The sequence below is a fragment of the Vulpes lagopus genome, chromosome 19 (assembly GCF_018345385.1).
Source record: "Vulpes lagopus strain Blue_001 chromosome 19, ASM1834538v1, whole genome shotgun sequence".
NCBI lineage: Eukaryota > Metazoa > Chordata > Mammalia > Carnivora > Canidae > Vulpes > Vulpes lagopus.
In genome coordinates this window covers 46,632,911-46,653,786 of record NC_054842.1, presented here as the reverse complement: position 1 = coordinate 46,653,786, position 20,876 = coordinate 46,632,911, and the positions used below count along the sequence as shown (strand labels likewise).

The following is a 20,876-nucleotide window of genomic DNA, read 5'->3' as shown; positions in this document are numbered from 1 at the left end:
CTCCATTATTCATTAACTTGCGATGAGAAATAGTCACTTGTTGATGGGAACAGTCATTTCTACTTCCTGTGACTGCAGGGGAGGCTTAAAGATCTTGATGGAAAGAACTGTGTGCAGCCCTGGGTACACAGTGCAAGATGTGATCCCTGCTCTATTTCCCCACGTAATCCTCTTGCACAATGTTACAGATGCTCCTTGAGATCTAATTATTCAAACTGTTTAATTAGCATACTGATAGGATTCTCCCTGAGCAGCTAGCTTTTATTTGGCCATTCTTCTTAGTCCCAATCCACAAATAATGCCTGACCTCAGGGCTTCCTGAGAGCCACACTGGTTTACTGGATCTTTAACTGAGGAAACATAAGTCAGAGCCACTCCCTGTGATGTGACACTGTGCTGACCCTCAGCTCCCTGTTGGTCTCCTAAACCCTCATACACCCAGGGTACCTTACTCACATTCACTTAGGTTACAATTTGCACTACCCTACGGGAGCACTAGGGGTTAAACAGGCTACCGGGACTTTCTTGGGAAGTTCACTTCACTCTTCGGGTATTGCAAGAACCAAGTCATGTATGAGAAAGCTCTGTGAAAACCGTAAACTGAAAATGAAGCTGTTTGTAAAGCAAGGATGTAGGGTACTATGCTTATTGCATCATTTTGCAGAAAGATGTTACCTAAGACCCACTAAAATGTCTTACAGAGGGTTATTTGGAAATCTAGGCATTTCATGATGACCTACCCTCCCATTTTTTTCCCCTTCGATACCATTAAAGGTATCCTGGCTTTTTCTTTTGGATTTATCTTTCATTTAGTAGGTTTTTGCTAGAAGCCAAATGCTCTTCAAGGTACAGGATATGGCAGTAAAGCAAAGCAAAGTTCCTCCTTTCACAAGGTTTACATTCTAGGAGGAAGCTAGACCATAAATCCACATGTAATTCACCCAGGGGTAGTAAGTATTAAGGTTCAGGGAATGACAAAGAGTAGGGGGGAAAGGATGCTATTTAAAACAGGTGGGCAGGGAGGTAGAGGTACATGCCCGTGAATGCACTGTGTGCAAGGACATGTAAGCGAGAGAGGGGAAAGATCACCAGCAGGGTAGCAGCCAGTACAAAAGCCCCAAGATGGGAGTGTGCTTACAGGATGTGAAGACCAGGAAGGAGGTCGATGTGGTCAGAGTGGAGTAAACAGAGGGGAAGAGAGAGAAGTGGAGACTGGATTCAGTGGATCCTGAAGGCTAGGTTAGGACTCTGAATTTTATTCTGTGTAGATAAGAAGCCACTAGAAAACGTCAAGGTATTCTTGTTTTAAAACGATGACTTGAGTAGATATGCCGACAATATGCTAAGGAAGTCAGGCGTACAAGCAGAGAAACCAGGTACAACTCTGCAATAATCCAACCAAGGGATGGAGGGACGGTTGTGGTAACAAAGCAAGGACTAGCAGTCACACTCGACACAAACCTCATAGAAGACAAAGCTCATAGAATTTACAAATACCTGTAACTGATAGTTCTTTCCTTACTTCTTTCTAGATGACAAATGTACTTTGCAGCTATTAGCATACCCCTTCCTACCACCGCCTACAATTAATAATCAAAATTTCCTCAAAATAACATTCAATAAATATGCGCTTTCCAGCCCCTGACTACTCGTGGGGGTAGAGCAAGCGCTAAAAGGCAGAGAACGACACCCACTCGGGGACACCCTCTGAAATAGGATGGTCAAGGAAGCCGAGAAGCAAAGGTGGTGAGAAAGTAAGGATGCAAACAGCAGGGAAACCACATTCCAAGTGAGGTACTACCCAAGTGCAAAAGGCAGAAAGTTCCTCAAGTATATCTCAGAATTGCAATCATAGCTAAATGAGCATAAATATTTACTAATAGGAGATTAAAGGAATAGTGAAAGATAATTCAGTATGAACTCTGGCAGATGTGATCAGGATTAATTTTCATTATTAAAAAGGATGACAGTGTTGGGTGGGTTACTACCAAATACAGGCATGATCCTATTCCTGTTGATTTTCTTCTACCCACCTGAAGAGGTCTCCAAATTTACTTCTGAGGTGGCTACATGACACATAGAGATCATAGAGGTAGGCTAAGATGCATCTCTCGGGAGAGGAACATTCTGAGGGGTTCACAACATGCTTTACCACACCACACAACCTGAGGAGAAAAATATATGAAGAAATCAGGCACATACAGATTTTGCTAATACAAATGTTACTGTTTGACTCTCTTAGAGTGAGAATACGTCCATGTGTTACTTGCGTAAGAAAAAAGGTATCAGATTTTTGATAATGATGATTATAGCAATAAATAATTGCACAAAATATCGTTTTTCTGTTAGGATTCTGAAATACTAGATTTTTAAAAAGATTTCGGAAATACCACTAACAATAAGAAATGAAAGAAATTTCTCCAGGGCGAAGGTATGTATGGAGGAATCCATCAGTTAAGTTGCTGTGACTAGAACACAAGAAAAAAGTTATAGCAGAGAATCTCTCTTCAGTAAACACATTCATAAATTCAGGCTGTTTGCAAAGATTCTTAAGTCCACTCCTTTGAGAAAGAACAAGTCTCTAAATCAGTAAATCTGCGAAATTCATTTCCAGGACCGTGAGCTGGTTCTGACAAAAACTCGAGGAACTCATGACTTGAGGTTACATTCTCCTGGTTTATCCAAACTAGAAACAAATTTTACTTCACCTTATGGAAAAAATTAAAACCCTTTCCTTTTAGTGACATTCTCTAGAAGGCTTTCAACAAATTAGTACCGTTACTATGGCCAAAGGGACCATCCTTCTGGCATGGGGAAAAGGGTACAGAGACGGAATAGTAATGGCATTTATTTGTTGAAAGCCTTCTAGAGAATGTCACTAAAAGGAAAGGGTTTTAATTTTTCCACACAAAACTTCATATAACACACAAGGAAACACTAGTGGCCCATCCACGTATTTGTAAGCCTGACTCCACTATTACTATCTTGTATTCTGTTATAGGGCTCAGTAATACCACCAGAGTAATCGATGACTCAGATTATTAAAGCGTTTAGGGCTTTTGAAATCATCTGATTCACCTTCCTTGTTTAATAAAGAAGGCGCTGAGGCTCAGACGGGCGAAGTAACTTGCCCAAAGGCAAAAAGCAAGTTCATAGCACATCCAAGAGGAGAGCTGAGGTCTCCAGACTTCCAACCCACAGCTCTCTGGACTATTCAGTTTAGTGGATGCAGAAGCCAGAGAGAGCCCTAGGCTGTCAAGGCCCAGAAGGACACTACAATCACAAATGCCAGACAGAGGTGGAACCCAGCAAACTGGAAAGAAATGACAATGTTACATCCCAAACCCTGTGAACCGGTAATGGCAGACAGAGGCACCAAACAACTGATAAAAGCTGTCAGTTACCACAAAAGTATCTTGTAATTAAGGAGAGGATTCGATCTGTTAACTATACTAACAAAAAAATCCAGACATCTTCCAAAAAGCAAGAAATTTGACTGTGATAAAAGTAAACAAACATTTACTGAGAGTCTGGAAGGCATCCACAGTATAGCAGTCAGTGTTTCCTTGATTTTTTTCACTTGTTAGCAATAAGAAAAACATTGAGATCCAGTATATGCATATCAGGAAAGAGCTTTAGGGAAAACATTTATCCTTAGTATGAATAACAAAATAAAAATATATTATCAAATATGATTTCATGAACATTGAATAGATAACGTGACATTGAAAATGTCCAAGTAAATTTCAAAGTAACAAAAATAAAATTTGCCAAAACCTGTAATAATATTCATTTCGTGACTGACTAATGGGTTTCCATATACAGTTTTAAAAGCATACTATAAATCAAGGGGCATGAATGCGCTCTTACTTAGAATGACTTTTAGCAATCTGGGAGATTTACTAGCCATGTGATGTTAAGTACATCACTTCGCCAAACACTTCACTTAATAGGCCCGAGTCTCAGTTTCTCAATTTGTAAATGGTACTAATCATTCAATTTTATAGGGTAGCTGAGGGCTATTAGGAGGCCATATAATTCTAAAATGTTTATTTTGAAACTTTTAAAAATATCTGGGATGTTTGAGAATTCATTTGATAGTGAGCATGTACTATTACTGCTGCAGCATTTTCTTTTTCCCCAAAAGGCTTCTGTTAAATGGATGGCAGTCTAGGATAGATTATAAATTGACTGCATGGGCAAGAGTACGAAATAAATAAATAAATAAAAAGTACCGTGGAACTAAAGAACCCCATGCTTCTTTTAAGTCCAGGAAGAAAAAAGGCAGAAAAAGAAAAAGAAGTGTTTTGTTGTTGTTGTTTTTAATATATATGAAGTCCTAGAGCAAGGAGTCTGCAGTAGACAAAAAGGCGGTGGCTCCCTACAGGTGTTTTGCCTCTACATTTCTCTCGTCCCTGTAACCTCAGCTTCTAATGGGGATGATGATGATATGGGGGCTTGGTCCAATTCATGTGACAGTAAACTTCACCCTACAGTTCAAAACAAACGAAAAAACAGACTAAGAAGCAAAAAAAGTCATTTGTTCTGAATTAACATTTGTCAAGTTGTATTTAGCTTCTGAAAGAAATGAAATAGAAGAAGGAAATAGAGAAAATAACAATGCGTGCAAAGCTCATTTGGTCTTGACAATAAACTGAAATTACATCAACAGAGCAGCCGTCACGTAGTCATCGTTCACAGTAAGCCATGCTTCATTGGGGGAAGCAAACGATGCAGTGCTGCGAGGGTCTGGCTTCTCCTCAAGGAAACGAGGGGCAGGAAAAGGAGGCAGGAAAGAATCATACTCGATTACGAGAACATACTTCTCATGCTTACGACTCCTGTGAAAAACGTTTTCTAACCAAAGTGGTCTTTTTTTTTTTTTTTAAGATTTTATTTATTTATTCATGAGACAGGGGGTGGGGGCGCAGAGATGCAGGCAGAGGGAGAAGCAGGCTCCATGCAGGGAGCCCAACGTGGGACTTGATCCTGGGTCTCCAGGATCACACCCTGGGCTGAAGGCGGTCCTAAACCGCTGAGCCACGCAGGGATCCCACCAAAGTGGTCTTTAACTCTATCTTTTAAGTTGAAACAAACACCTGTACTATTTTCCCTCATAAAACCACTAGGATATTTGATCACAAATTATACACAGAAGACAATCATGCGAGAAACAGTAACGATATTCTATATACCGACCCTTCAAACACCTGGGCTGTCTGATCAGGATTCAGGATGAGACAACTGTGGTACCGTCTGAGAACAGCCACGATGCACACACACAGTCCCGTTGTGTAACTTCCCGCCAGGCTGGAGGATTTCAGGAGCAGTTCGGCCTCCACAACACTCAGTTCGTTTAGCAGCTACAATGGGAGAAGAGAATGAATAAAAATGCAGCTGCCAAAATGAATAGGAAAAACATTTATTTTCACAAATCATGGACATATTGAGTCATTCTAATACCGTCTTGTCTCACTTATTATCCTGTCCCAGGACCATTTGCACACACAACTACAGAGTGAGAAAATAAGCCCCAGTGAATCAAACTGGCTTTTATTGTTAATCGTTTTTTTAAAAAAAGATTTTATTTATTTATTCATGAGAGACACACACACAGAGAGAGCGAGAGAGAGAGAGAGGCAGAGACAGAGGGAGAAGCAGGCTCCATGCAAGGAGCCTGACGTGGGACTCTATCCTGGGTCTCCAGGATCAGGCCCTGGGTGGAAGGCAGGCGCTAAACCACTGAGCCACATGGGCTGCCCTTATTGTTCTTTTACCAAATGCTACCGTTTTTCTTCTGCCTAGACATTGTTGACATACAATCAGGAAGTATCCAACATTGAAACAGCTACTAAGACTTGATGGCAGCTCAAAGTTCTAGACCAGATCATTTCAGAGAACATCACACCTCTCACTTTTTCTTCTCTTTTCCCTTCTTTTTAAGGAAACAGAAGTTACTTATTATTTTCTTGTGATTAACAAAACAGTTCCAATAAGCAATAGAAAACAAGTTTTGTTTCTATTCACTAAAAACAAGATAATAAATAAACTCAAGGATTTGTTAAAGTAATTTAATGGGACAAATCAAATTATAGAGGTTTTTTGTTTGCTCTTAAACTAAAATACACTCTACAATAAATAGTACATAAACTTTCACCTTTCCTTTCCTTTTTTTTTTTTTTTAAACTTTTATTTATTTATTTACGAGAGACATAGAGAGTCAGAAACGAAGGCAGAGGGAGAAACAGGCTCCCTGCAGGAAGCCCGATATGCGAATTGATCTCAGAACTCCAGGATCACGATCTGAGCCAAAGGCAGGCATTCAACCACTGAGCCACCTGGGTGTCCCTAAACTTTCACCTTTCCCTAAGCAAAACAACAAAAGATGAAAACCTCACATTTTGGGGATCCCTGGGTGGCTCAGCGGTTTAGCGCTTGCCTTTGGCCCATGGCGCGATCCTGGAGTCCTGGGATCGAGTCCCACGTCAGGCTCCCAGCATGGAGCCTGCTTCTCCCTCTGCCTGTGTCTCTGCCCCTCTCTCTCTCTATGTCTATCATAAATAAATAAATAAATAAATAAATAAATAAATAAATAAATAAATAAATAAATCTTTAAAAAAAAGAAGAAAGAAAACTTCACATTTTAAAATGTCTGTTATATATATTTTAGTACCAATTGTAATTACTTAATTGAAAATCATGAAAACAGCTGCAATTAAAATACTAGCCAAATACTGCTGATTCAGAATGTCTCAATTTTGCAAAAATGCACTGGGCTGCTCGTTTTAAATTGTCTGATTCCTAATAGGTTTGCTTTTCTAAAAAATGAGAGGATGCAGGGTCTCTCTGATACCTGTATTGCGAAGTCAATTAGTCCATTGATGTTCAGTGCTGGCTCCATTAGATCAAAGATAAGCTGAATATGGTGAGCCAAAGGGAGATGATAGGATGTTCCTGAAGCAAAGCTCGTGATTTGTTCCAGCACATTGTTGGAGATCTGGGCAACGAAAAACAAACAAAAGTGAACATAGTTATAAGATCAATATTCAAACTTATTTTTTTTAAGCAAGAAATCTGAATTTACATATTCTACTTGGAAGAAAGTTAAAACATATTTCCACAAACGAAAAGTAGGTACAAATCCGACAACTTCCTTAATGCGACTATAATTTAAAGAAATAAGCCAAGTTGTCATTAAGATCTTAACCCAACTATCCTAAAGGTAGAACTACAAATGCTAAGTGATTTTCAGATAACATCTCATTATCAATGGACTTGTAAAACAACACAGATCTGGGTTTTTTTTTTCCTCATTTAGATAGTATTTTATTTTAGTCATCAACAGATTTCTCCCTTATCCATAGCAATATAAGACTAAAATGTATTAACAAAAGTATTGCATTAGGGAATATCTGATACATTATTGATCTATTATCATAGAGCAAAAGTATTTTTAAGTAAAATTAGTTTCTCTGAAGAAGACAACCTGACACTTAAAGTGAACTAACTCAATAGTTTGAGAGGACTCCAAACACGTTTTAAAACCGTTTCTATAAAACAAAATAAGGCCAAATACATATACTTTATGAAAGAAATTTTTACGTAACTATGAATATCCCAAATGCATAACACACAGCTTTAAGCAGCTACCTGAGATGTCACTTGATGCTGATCAAAATATGAAAGGAGCTGAAGTTTTGTGAACACAGTCTCCAGTGTTGGAAATGCTTCCTGTTTGTTCTTCCTGGCTTTTTGTCCTTCGTCTCCAACTAGACATACAGTAGATACATTACTTTCCATTTAATAGAAGCTCTTGACTTTTTCAGTGGATACTTTCTATTGAAGTATAACATATACGGAGCAGTGCACACAAGCTATGAATTGCTACAAAGCAAATATACTCACATAATGAGACTGGAATGACCAGATTACGCACCAGTTACCTAGATATCCTCCTAAACACCTCTCTGCCCCAGGAGATGGAGATCCTGACCTCTAAAGGCTTTGATTATTAGTATTACGCACTTTGGAACCAACCACATGAGAGATACTTTTTACGCCTGGCAGCTTTCATTCAACCATAACCTGAGTTTGATCTACATCATTGAGACAATTCTAACTTATTCGAAATATCAGTAATTCCCATCCATGGGGAATATACTAATGTGTCAAAAAACCACCCTGTATTTATTTATTTATTCTGAGTAGTTTCCAGATTTAGACTATTTACGGGAAGTGCCTCTATACACATTTCTCACTAAGTCTTAAAATACGATGCTAACGATGAAAGGGGTGGGGTGGGGGGGAATCACCCAGGATCACAGAAACTTCCCTGGCATCTTGTGAGGACATTCACCATGATATTTCTCCCAAACAGTTTAATATGTATAAAAGGTAATTTAATTTTAAACTTTTTTAGGAGTAGCATGGAATTAAAGCTCTCCACATAATGGAAAAGTGCCACATGTGTCAATTTAGCATAAGGAAGTTTAAAGAGAATTAAAAAAAAAATTATAAACACTTCCTAACCCCAGGAGGATTCTCGTTTTTCTTAACAGTTCTAAGGCTAACTAAGATCCAAAAAGAATCAGATCCTGACTTAAATATTCTTAAATACATGGATTTAAAAAGACAAATCAAAAAAAAAAAAAAAACAGAAAGATTGGATTTTATGATATCTAAGATCATTTCTAACACTATGATTCTAAATAGTCAAAGGCTACTGAGTCGGGAGCTTCATCACCCATGTCTTCTTATTTGGAAAGTTTACTTTCAGAGAACAAAGGTCACTTTACAAATTTTGTTTTCCCTATTAAAGACACAACTATTTCACTGAAGGCAAAGAGATTTTGCTGAAGGCAAATGTAATGATTTTAGAAAATAATTCTAGAAGAGATTTTCTTTCTGCACACACACCAGGGTGTTTGATTTCCTAAAGCAGAGTAAATAGAGTAAATAGAATTAAACGGTGAAGAGTAACAGAAGGTACAAGACTGTGTCACTTTCATTAACACCAAATCTAATGCATAGAGTAAGAACTAAGAAGTTCATTAAACCTACTTTTTTTTTTCATATCTATTCTCAAATTAAGTGTGGTCCCCTGCCTTCTATATAGCTGCTCACATGTAATAAGCATGCTTAAAATATCTAAATTCTGAATTTTTCATTTACTAATATCATTGATCCAAAGCTCAATCAAAACTCACATCAATGGTCTTGGGTACAATATACTGTAAAAGCGAAGATGACATACTTAGTCCTTCCTGGGACCAATACACATAAACAAAAATAACACACTTGAGGAAGTACAGCCAGCATGAGAATTCACAAATGCATTTTTTTGGTTTATGCTAAATAGGCTCTATTTTACTTCATGTAGCTACATTCTGAAAACCTCATATACACCCCTCAATACATTCACTTTCAAAAAAAATTAAATCAGTGGTGGTTCTCAATGGACTACTTTATTTTAATGATTATCTAATAAATAATGTAGTCATAATTCACAGATTTTCCTCATCTATTTTATGTTAATTTGCTATCATAATACATGTTATTGCTCTTTTTTGTTGCTTAATGTTGGTTTTCCTTTTAAAAAAAATTTGGCCTTTTTGTTATGGTAAACTTCATTACTGTTAAAAAAAAATGGGGGGCCTAGGTGGCTCAGATGGTTAAGGCACCTTGCCTTCAGCTCAGGTCATGGTTCTGGGGTCCCAGGTCAGGCTCCTGGCTCAGCGGGGAGTCTGTTTCTTCCTCTACCCCTACCCCCTGCTCATGCACGTGCACGTGTGCTCTCTATCTCAAATGAATAAATAAAATCCTAAAAAAATTGACAACCAAAGGTGACTAGCCAATGTGAATGGAAAATGAAGACTGACCATGTTCACCTTGAAGTGTCACTTAAACTTCCACATAAGGCTTGGCTAATGTGAGAACACTTCTAGTGAGCTCCTCAAAACCACACCTTTATAGGTAGCCAGAAATGAAATACACGCTAACACCAGTTCTGTGTTTTCCTCCCTTATCAGTTCTCTTTGCTGAAACAGTGGACAAATCACCGTTCATCAAAAGTACAGCTAGCTAGCTAGCTTCTGGCAAGCATACTAGATTTTAAGCACTGACTTAAACTTCGACTATTTATCAGAAGATAACTCACTACATCACAAAATAACATATCTCTGGTTGAGGAATTTTATCTGAAATGAGAGAAAGTCATGGGCACCTGGGTGGCTCAGTCGATGTAACATCGACTCTTGATTTCTGCTCAGGTCATGATCTCAGGGTTGAGGGATCAAGCCCTGCAGTAGGATCCCAGCTCAGGGTGAAATCTGCAGGAGTTTCCCTGCCTCAGTCCCTCCCCCTACCCACACATTCATATATTCTCTCTCTCTCTCAAAAATAAGTAAATCTTTAAAAAGTAAAATTAAATGAAATGAGGGAAAGATAAATCTCTCCATTGCAAATCTCTCTCCACAGTGGTGGTTCTACTGATGATATCTCAAAAAAGTAGCACGGAACAACAATGATTTTTTCTTTTGGGGTTCATAAGCAAGAACTGCCTATTAAAAAGACTGGTACAAAGATAGGATAGACTGCAGTCTGGCCTGAAACACTCATTGTGAAGGAAGGAAGGAAGCAGTCTCAACAAAATAGGACACCACATTGTTTCCTTCCCCTTTGAACCCCTCTCAGACTTCCAAACCCTCGAATTCCCAACGATCTAGGAAGACTCTCTAAAATTAGTATTGATGAAACAGGAATTATTGACCCTTCTAAAAAAAGATAGGGTCCATCCGGTTTCCAAGTACTCAAAAAGAAGCTTAAAATCTCTCCTGAATTCAGTGTTCTACATGCAATCCATCTAGTCTTTACGCTAACACAGAGAAACAGCAAAACATAAGATCAACAGTTTTCCTTAGAGCAGGTTCTTTGTTTCTGGGTTTGGGTTTGTTTTGTTTTGTTTTGTTTTTAAACCAAGCTCAATAATGACAGGCCAACAACAACAGGGTTTCAGTTCCCATCCACAATTCTCAGTTGCTCCCTCATGGGACCCAGTGTGGTACAAGGACTGTCAGTGGCAATGGAAGGGAGGGCAGTCAGGGAAATGTTGTAAATCACCGGAGAAAACTCTTCCATTATGTCCTAAAGACTATCGCCTCAGACATCAGACACCTGCTACACCACATTCACACTGAGAAGTGTGTTGCCTTTGTACCCTGCTGCTGCATGGGCAACCCTACTGATGGAAAAGACACAGAGCTATTTGTATTGGTTCTAGCTGTACTTTTCTCTAGGAATGATCTAGTGTGGGCAAGCTCTAGTAAACAAACACGTGGCTAAAGTCTAAAGACTGGAGGGCCTGTGAAGAGACTCATGAAAACGTATGTATTTTGTACTGGCCAACAAAGTAGGGCTCCTACAGTGGTTTATGCCATGTGTAGGAAGAACACTGTTTGCATAGGGAAAATTCAAACTTTTTTCCCCCCTTTGATTATTTACATAATAAGGAAATAAACACCAGTAATGGTAGTGAAGTATATATAATGATATCGTATTTTATATCTTATGACTGCCTGATAAAATAAACAATCCTTCAAAAGAGTAATTAGGCAAATGTGAAGCAGATAATTACAGAATTCCAATTATGCAATGTGGTGACATAATATAAAGGCATAGCTTTACTGTAAAATATATATGTCAAGAGCATGCGGAAAGACTACTCCAAGTAAAGACAGCATTATAGAGCAAAGACCCGATTTCCTTCTTTTTTAGTCGAAATCATTTGGTATTATGGGCAGTCCTCACTACCTACTGCAATTATTCTTCTGAATAATATAAGAAAAGATCAGCAACTACACTGTCATGATTTTCAATCATTGTGCAAATATGAGTACTCAGAGCAAACTACAAGCTTAAAAAAGGATGGTAAAGAATGGGAGAAATGGAGATTTTCCAGGCTTAGGGTTTTCCAACACCTTCTTCAGTATTTCATTTATGCCCACTGTAGAAAATTTGGGGGGAAAAGAAAAGAATAGAAAATTAAAATTACCTTATGTTATCTACAGAACATGGTATTTTAATATAAGGCTTGCTATAAATGGAACCAAGGCCTTAAAATTTCAATGTGCTTATTCATATTTCAGTAAGACAGTCATTCAGGAGAGGAAACACTCTGGTGACGGTGCCATGTATGACTCTGATAAAGACCGTGCTAAGAGGAAGGGCGAAAGACAGCACAATAGGACCAAAGGCATTAAGGCTCTTTACCCCCTGTCTCTGTGGTGCTCTTCTTATTTAGGATTTTCAAAATATCTTTGGTAATCTTCTTCAACTGATGCCTCGCTTCGTCACGCTCTTTGCCCACTCCATAAAGAAGGATTGTGCGCTGGTTACATTCATGACTTGAAGATTCATCCTGAAAAACAGAATTGCATTTTGAAACCCTTGTTTGCAGGGGTGGGGTTGCATTTCATGTCCATGAAATGCACTAACCACAGCATCTCCATGCTGGCTTGCGGTGGTGGCATCCCGCCCACCTTTCAATTCACCTCAACCTCCACTGGCAACACCCTTGTTTTTCCAGTTTGGGACTTGCTAAAGTGTAAATAAAAAAAAAAAAAAAAAAAGTGTCAACTGACCTGAAGTCCTAATAGAGAAGCATTTGGTGTGGGCGTACCCTACGGAGTAAGTTTTGACTCTTGAAAATTTTTCATTGTTTAAAATTTGACATGGTAATAATTTCACATCATATTACATATTATCTAGTCCTACTTTCTCAAGGAGACTGTTATTTCTTAGCAAACTTTTCTATGTACAGCATCATTAAAATATATATTTTTTAAATGACCTAGCTAGATCCTCAAGTGCTTTGAGAGAAAAAAAAAAAAAATGTTCCACTGGCTTCCAACATGACTGTGTGATGTGTATGTATATTTAATTCCAAACAACAAAACGATAAAGAGGGCAGGTATCATTAGGTGTGAGGCAAATAGTTGAAATGCAACAGGTTCTACACCACCCTCCTCTACTGGACCATCTCCTCACCCTCATTCCATAGACACAGTAAATTTAAGCACCGTATGTCCCACAAGAGAAAAGAAATTACTTGCTGACAGCATACCAATAACACATACCCAGTGCCAACCACATCCTATACTCTGACATTTTATTAGCAAAAGTCCAAGCTCTATGCCGTAGTACGTCCCATTTTCTTTCTTTTTTGTACATGTTTGCCCATGTTAGGCACTTGGCCTTCCTAACAGAATCTAATTCTAAGGAGCCTGCATGAGCAAAGACTCTATCTCCCAGGGAAGACCAACTGCACGGTGTAAATAATGGCCACACACACACAAAAAAAAGCAAAAGCCTTGACTTGGAGAATATCAATGCTTATGTGGACTTATTTATAAAACAAACAAACAAACAAAAAACAAGTGCACAAAGTCTACGCTCTGCACAAAGTGGCACTTTGCTTTTGTACTTTTGAAATAAGCGCCTGTTTTCTCTCTCAGCTTCTGTCATTTTCCATCATTCGATTTTTCTCACACACGTGCACTCAAGTCACCACTTCTTGTCGCACTGATTCCTTTTTTTATCCTCCTCACAGACATATGCATTTTATACGCTGACGATCCATCTTCCTATGCTGACCAGGAATAATTAGCAATGTTTCACGTGTTCCAATATGCTTCTTAAAAAAAAAAAAAAAAAAGAGCTAGGTGCTGGTCAATACTAGAATTTGTTAATTCATATTCTGAATATCCAACTGTCCTCCAAAGTTTCAAGACATACCTAATCACAGGATAAAATCAACAGAGGTAGTGACCTACAGTTTGTTGCACACATGAATGATCTAATACACTCCTTATTCATCTTCAATTTTTGTTGCCATTACAGGGCATTATTGATGTATCTATTTTTTGTCTAGTGGGATGTAGATGAGCCCTGGAAAGGAAACAAGAGGGCACTGAGAAAACCGTACAAAATTCAGGCAGGGGGCACCTGGGTGGCTCAACAGTTTAAGTGTTTGCCTTTGGCTCATGAGCCTGGGGTCCTGGGATCTGGCCCCACATTGGGCATCCTGCTCAGCGGGGAGTCTGTGTCTCCTTCTCCCTCTGCCCTTCCCACTGCCTGTGTGTGCTCCCTTGCTCTGTCTCTCTATCTCACTCAAATGAATAAAATCTTTAAAGAAAAAGGAAAAAAAAAAAAACCTCAGGCAGTGTCAGTCATGTGCTCTACTAAGTGTTTTCCATGAAGGTACTTGTCAAATAGTTCTGATGTAAACTTCTGGGTGAGGAGTGATGGGAAGATGGTAATAGAGTTACTGAACAACTGCTTTTAGAGTATCTACCTACCTTCCCGACAAGAAGGGAGGAAGGGACCCTGAGAAAATACAAGGATGAATGTTCCCTGTCCTCAAGGAGCATAGTCAGTGTCCCAAAAGTAGCATTTGTAGAGCTTGTCACAAACACATAGAGACCGTGGCTGCACCTGTATCAGTAACAAACCAGCCTCAGGGTAAGGGAGAGCTGTGACTTAATTCGGATTGTGCCATTTGCTGATTCCATGGTCCTTTGAGTCTTTCTGTCCCAATGAGCCTTTCTGGGCCTCAGATTCTTCCCCTGAAAAATGGGCTAATACCACTTTCTAGATTTTTTTTAAGAATAACTGAGATAAAGTATATAAAACAGTTGGCCTATCAGACAGAGAACCCACTGCTGTCCATTCAGATTTCTACAATTTCACTTCTCACTTGCAGGCACCCCAGGTCCACGCTGTACTGCATTACTCAACATTTCCTCAAGACACCGGGGTACTTCCTTCCTTTGCTGCTGCTCCTCCCGCCACCTAAAATACTCCGACCTCCTGCCTCTCACGCGTGTAAGTGCTGTGCACAATTACGGCGTCAGGTCCCTCACTGTCACCTCAGTTGAGTGTAAGCTCTTAGCACAGGAGGAGTATGGAGGGGAAGAGAACCTTTGGAGCACTTGCCACGCTGTAATTCACTCATTTTCTTTTTTTTTTTTTTTTAATTCACTCATTTCTGAGTGATTTAGCCTCTGCCCTTCCTGCTAGACTGTTAGTTTGTGCTTACAGTCTCCTTAGTTGGCACTAATTAGGCACTTAATATATGCTGCTAGGGACTGGAGCACTATGTCCTTGGGAGGGGTACAAAACCCCCATGTTCTCTCTAGAGGGAGGGGAGAATCAAGAGAGCAGAGATATGAAGGAGATCAATAAGCCATCAAATGATGCACATGTCCTCTCCATAAGTAATAAGATGAATAGACAGTAAAGGTCATGGAAGTCAGAAAAGGGACATTTAACACTGGGGGCCGCTGACAGTGTCAAATGTAGTAAGAGGTCACAATGGATGTTGCCTCTCTGACTTGTTTATTAAAAACAAGACAAATCAACAAATTACTTATGAACCTCAAAAGAGAAGTTTCTCTAGAGCGGTAGTGGCAGAAAGCTGGAAATGGGGTTGTAGTAAGAGCAGATGGTGAGGGATCCCTGGGTGGCGCAGCGGTTTAGCGCCTGCCTTTGGCCCAGGGCGCAATTCTGGAGACCCGGGACCGAATCCCACGTCGGGCTTCTGGTGCATGGAGCCTGCTTCTCCCTCTGCCTGTGTCTCTGCCTCTCTCTCTCTCTCTCTGTGACTATCATGAATAAATAAAAATTAAAAAAAAAAAAGAGTAGATGGTGAAATGGTAAAGGTGAGGGAAGTAAACCCATGTTCACTAGTAGATGGCCATGAAGACTCACCTGAGAGGTGGGGGAGGAAAAGCGTTATTAGGATAACCAATAGCAAACTCTTGTGCCAAAGATAGGTTTCAAATAAATGAGTCTCTATGAAAGAAAACCAGATCAGAGGGTAGACAACTGATAATGGAGATAGAAATAATGGCTGCTTGTTTAGAATTTGGAAAGACAAGGACAACTTTCTACTAAAACACAGAGAAAACAAAGAAAACTGGTTAAAAAAAATACTACTACAGGGAAATTTGGAGATGAATAAGGAACTTGAAGAGAAGTTTCTGTTCATTGGCGGCCCTGATTTGCTCAGAGAGTTGGGCCAGAAGCAAAGTCAAGAGTTGAGAGCAAGGGCATGAATGCAAGAGCAACTGGCATTTACCTGCAAAAGAACCCACCATCAGTCTCTACAGGGGCCCTGTAAAGACCATATTTGTGTCAGATAATTAGTATTTTTAGGTAAATCGTGGCTAGCCCTTTCCTGGTCTTTAAAGAAGAAAGACAGATATTTTTAAAGCGACTGTTTTTCATTAGCCTACAAGATTCATTTATATCAATTTTTTTGTACTTGCTGAAAATATATGAGAATCTCAACCTTAGAAAATGGGCCACATATTTCCAAAGGTATGCTCTTTCAATGAGGTATTAATAATCCTCAAGTTGCATAGGTATATGTAATGTCAATGATTAGAGATCTGTACCAAAGAATTACTCTATGATTTACACCCTGAAGGACACACTTGTTGGCAGGAAAAGAGAATCAACTGGAGAGTCCATGGAAGCCTAACCACTCCTCTCAGGCTAGCCCACTCTTATGCTTGGGTTGGACAGGTGATCTCCCCTATACACTAATTTCTGAAAAAAAAAAAAAATCTCATCCTTGGGATCAATTTCTCTTTTTCTCCAGATAACATCTGACACTCAGAAAGACTAAAGTGATCAAGAAACTAGGAGGATGCATGTCCAAAGGCCCTAGAAGGCCGGTAGTACTACAGAAATTAAAATAGGCCTCTTAAGCCCAAAACCTTAGAAGAAAGAATTAGAGTTAATGGAAAGAAATGAAGTCTCCTCTAAGTCATCACTGAAATAGAAGTGATTAGAAATGTTGCCCACAACAGGTGTATGTTCACAAGATGTGATAACAGAAGTGAGATGATCAGAGCCGCATGTTCTTTCAATCTCATTCATATATCCTGGTATTTCTACAGTGCCCCGATAATCGTAGAATTTTAAAATCAATGAATTAATGTTCTTTTTAAAAGGAGATATAAACGAATCTCACTCTAGATCTGCTTCTTTTTCTTCCAAACACTAATGAAAAGTAGATGAAGTCAATGCAATGGTCCCTCATAAGACAAAATATAGCATTTCCTACTTCCCTACCACTCTGTAATTGCATATGTTTAAATACTCAAATACAAACCCAGAATACATCAAGAAGTAAACTGCACAGAGCATCCTACCCCATCTCCCAGAAAAGCAGTAAAAACCACTTTTTAAGGGGCACCTGGGTGGCTCTGGTTTTAGGCTCAAACTCCTGGTTTTAGGCTCAGCTCATGATCTTAAAGTTTTGTGATGGAGCCTCAAGTCTGGCTCCACAATCAGTGCACAGTATACTTAAGCCTCTCTTCTCTCTCTCTCTCTCTCTCTCTCCGCCCTCTCTGAAATAAATGAGTCTTTTAAAAAATATATTTTAAAAACAACAGTTATTTACATAAAAACTGTATTTTAGTTAATCTATTAAAATGAAAAAATCTCCTAAAAGAAGCCTTCAAATAATTTCTTTTAGCTGAGTCTTTCAATATGTCACTTGATTCTGTTCAGAGTAACTTCAAATTACTTATTTAACTTCAAATAAATGTTCCATGAGTGATAAGCCTTAGGCAGGCGTGTAAGAAGGGAATGTACATGCATGGGGAGGCTGTGTCAAATGAACAAGAAATTAGCAGCTTCTGCATGGAGTAACTTCCTTTAAATCCAGAAAGTAGAAAAAACTAATAAAATGAATTAATTAAATAAATCCAGAAAGTAGGAGGATCCTTTCATTAGACTTATATAGAAAATTTTTGTTCTACAATAGCTTATTAGCCCTTGGTATGGCTGAAATGACAGCTTTATTCAACAGGCTCAATGCATCCTAGGAGCACAATGCAACGAATGTCAAGGGGCATATTAATTTGTTAGTAGGAGTTCTTCACTTTCAAAAGCAAAATGATCAAGCCAGGGATGACAAATAATTGGATCAACACAGCATTCTCTTTTGCTCAATAATCCATACTCAGGACTCCTTACTTGCAGAGTCTGATATGTAACCTAAATTTCTATACTCTAACAGGTGAAACCACAAGATTATGTAAGAACTTACTTAAATTAATGCATGTGCTCAACATAGTTCACTAATATCAAAATGATCAACCTAATGAAACCATAAAACGTTAGAACTAAAATAGCCTGCGATCTAATCAAATGTCTCAATTTCATCTCCACCCTCCGGCCCTAACCTGGTTCCCTAAGGACCACTGGGTACCACCACTTCAGGATATGGATCTCTTGAGTTCACAGTAATCCCGCTGGAAGCAAAGATTTTCACACAAGCAGATTACCTTCAATAGATGTGGCAAAATAAATAAACCAGTGAAACTACTTACATTTAAAAATTCTGGGGTATAAATTTATTTTCCTAAGTCATCTTGATCATAGAAATTAACCAAATCAAAATTAGTCCTGTTTCCAGTGATAATACATACAATTACAAACTGCATGTGCTATTGTTATTAGGACTGAAGTGCACAACGTGATCTTCTGTTTGTGAAATGATATACTTGACCCTTGAAAAACAGGTTTGAATTTTGTGGGTCCACTTAAATATTGATTTTATCAATAAATACAGTACAGCACTACAAATGTGTTTTCTCTTAAGATATTCTTAGTAATATTTTTTCCTTAGCTTATTTCATTGTAGTACAGCATCTAAAACAGGTAACATACAAAATATGTGTTAATCAACCTATTTTATCAATAAGGCTTCCATCAACAGTGGACTATTCGGCTTTTAGAAAAGTCAAAAGTTACTTTTTCCATATATATTTATTTATATATATATATATATCAACTATACATCAATTCAAAACTTAAAAAATTAAGTTACATGCAAATTTCAACTTCTATAGCCCCTAACTCTCATGTTGTTCAAGGGTCAACAGTGTACTTTTATAACCTGAGAGGCTTCTCACGTAAAGATTTTAGTCACTTTCAGCATCAAGTTCTCTACAGATAGGTACAGTTGTGAGTGAAAATGAAAGAAAAGTTCATTTAGACCAAGAGCTGGAGCTTTTCATTTCAAATCCCTATTTACACCCTTCTAGGAATTTGGAAACATAAATTCTTCATAAAGTAGTATGATTTCAGTATCCTAAATTAGTGTTCCTTTAGTAGGGCATATTAATTTGTTAAAATCAGTCCTGAATTTTTTTTTCACAAGCTTTGTTTCACCTGAACATCTTTAAAATACTATGAAAACGTCCTTTAGACTAAAGCTGGCAATTTTCTATATAGGGAAATATGATTTCTATTTTCTGAAAAACAGTACCACCATTCTATTCATGACATTTACCTTTCGCCCCTGGGCCTCAAGGAGCGAGGGGAGCCTGGTGCAGACAGTGAGACGAGGATTCCTAGATACACAGGGGTTACAAATGCAGGCTCTGGGATCAGATATCATGGGTTGGAATGCGGTCTCTAGCTTCCCTGCTCTGCTGCTCCGTTTCCATCATATGGAGAATGGAAAGAATATAACACTTCTCACAGAGTGACTGACATCAAAAAATAAGATAATACACAACAATGTAAGAAGTCAAATGTTGCCTACTATTATTCTGCAGTGAACGTAGGTGTGAAAGTGTTTTTCGGAATTATAATTTTGTGCCCCTAAACCAACAAACAAGTATTAAAATTCGTTAACTGCAATGAATCTCAAAACAAATAAAATTATACGGATATCCACTTTCCCAGGGCACCTGGGTGGCTAAGTCAGTTGAGCAACTGACTCGGTTTTGGCTCAGGTCATGAGATCAACAATGCCTGGCTTTACGCTCCACATGGAGTCTGTTTGAGAGTTTCTCTCCCACTGGCTCTCCCCTGCTTGCTCACCCACCTCTCTCTCTCTCTCTCTCTCTCTCTCTCTCTATAAAATCTTAAAAACTTTAATATCAAACCTCTAGATGACTATGAGATCAGAATCATTATGTGACGGAAATGTCTGGCTGACAATTACTCAGATTTATAACTTAATTACAAACTCTTAATGCCAACAAAATTCTCAGGTCAGTTTAAATCCACAAAATCAAACATTACTTGTGCATGAGCTTCACTTGAAGTTGGAAGGTTCGTTAAAGTATAGCTAATGGGTGCACCCAGAGCTTCTGACTCAGTGGAGCTAGGTTGGGGCCCAAGAATGTGCATTTGTCACAGCTTCTCTAGGCAATGCTGAGCCGCTGCTCTGCACTTTGAAAATCGCTACCGAAAGTGATTTAACATACACAGCGATGGACACACTCAAAATTCAAAAGAAAGAAGTAACCAAAATGTACGTTCACAGCAAAGGCACCTACTCAAGTGGATCTACTGGAAACAAAAGGACACTATAGTTTGAAATACTGTATGTGTGCACCCCCCCCCAAAAAATATATATATATAGGAAATAGTTAAACAGGGATCCCTTAATTTAATGATATACTCCCCCCAAACCAAAAAGCAAGGTCACAAAAAATATTGTTTATATTTAAATTCTATTTAAGAAAAGCATGAAAGACACTTTATATAATAAGCCTGGCAAGGCATACAACTGTTTTTCTTTTTTAATGTAATTTTGGAATCTTAAAATTTATAATGAGAGGAAACTGTTTCACGTACAAAGACTTGATCAAACACAGATTTAAAATAATGACATTATTAACCAGGAAAAAAACAAAGAGCAAGAGATTTAGCATCCGTAACAAGCACACATTTCAAGTTAATATAATTATTTGTTAAAAAGGCAATATATCACCCAGCTTGAGCACAGTATGTTTTCAGGTAAATAATCTAATGTAATTATTTGTTAAAAGGCAATATATCACCCAGCT

General features: G+C 38.5%; 2 protein-coding genes across 4 annotated transcripts in view; one reads left to right on the top strand and one right to left on the bottom strand.

The window, feature by feature from the left end:
- The window catches only part of MED12L (mediator complex subunit 12L), a 325,697-nt gene that overhangs the window by 69,746 nt on the left and 235,075 nt on the right, over nucleotides 1-20,876 (bottom strand). The window contains exons 17-21 of the mRNA XM_041734039.1: nucleotides 12,268-12,415; nucleotides 7,651-7,769; nucleotides 6,854-6,997; nucleotides 5,200-5,363; nucleotides 2,034-2,165 (exon numbers count right to left, since the gene is read on the bottom strand). Of these exons, the coding sequence (XP_041589973.1) occupies nucleotides 2,034-2,165; nucleotides 5,200-5,363; nucleotides 6,854-6,997; nucleotides 7,651-7,769; nucleotides 12,268-12,415 (707 nt within the window). The remainder of the gene's footprint in view (nucleotides 1-2,033; nucleotides 2,166-5,199; nucleotides 5,364-6,853; nucleotides 6,998-7,650; nucleotides 7,770-12,267; nucleotides 12,416-20,876) is intronic.
- Nucleotides 1-20,876, top strand: part of P2RY12 (purinergic receptor P2Y12) — a 45,991-nt gene that overhangs the window by 20,971 nt on the left and 4,144 nt on the right. For 2 of the 3 annotated variants that reach the window (XM_041734047.1, XM_041734045.1), the window contains exon 2: nucleotides 14,759-14,880. The exons of the other annotated variant lie outside the window; for it this stretch is intronic. The gene's annotated coding sequence lies outside the window, so the exon portion shown is untranslated. The remainder of the gene's footprint in view (nucleotides 1-14,758; nucleotides 14,881-20,876) is intronic. 3 annotated transcript variants of the gene reach the window in all.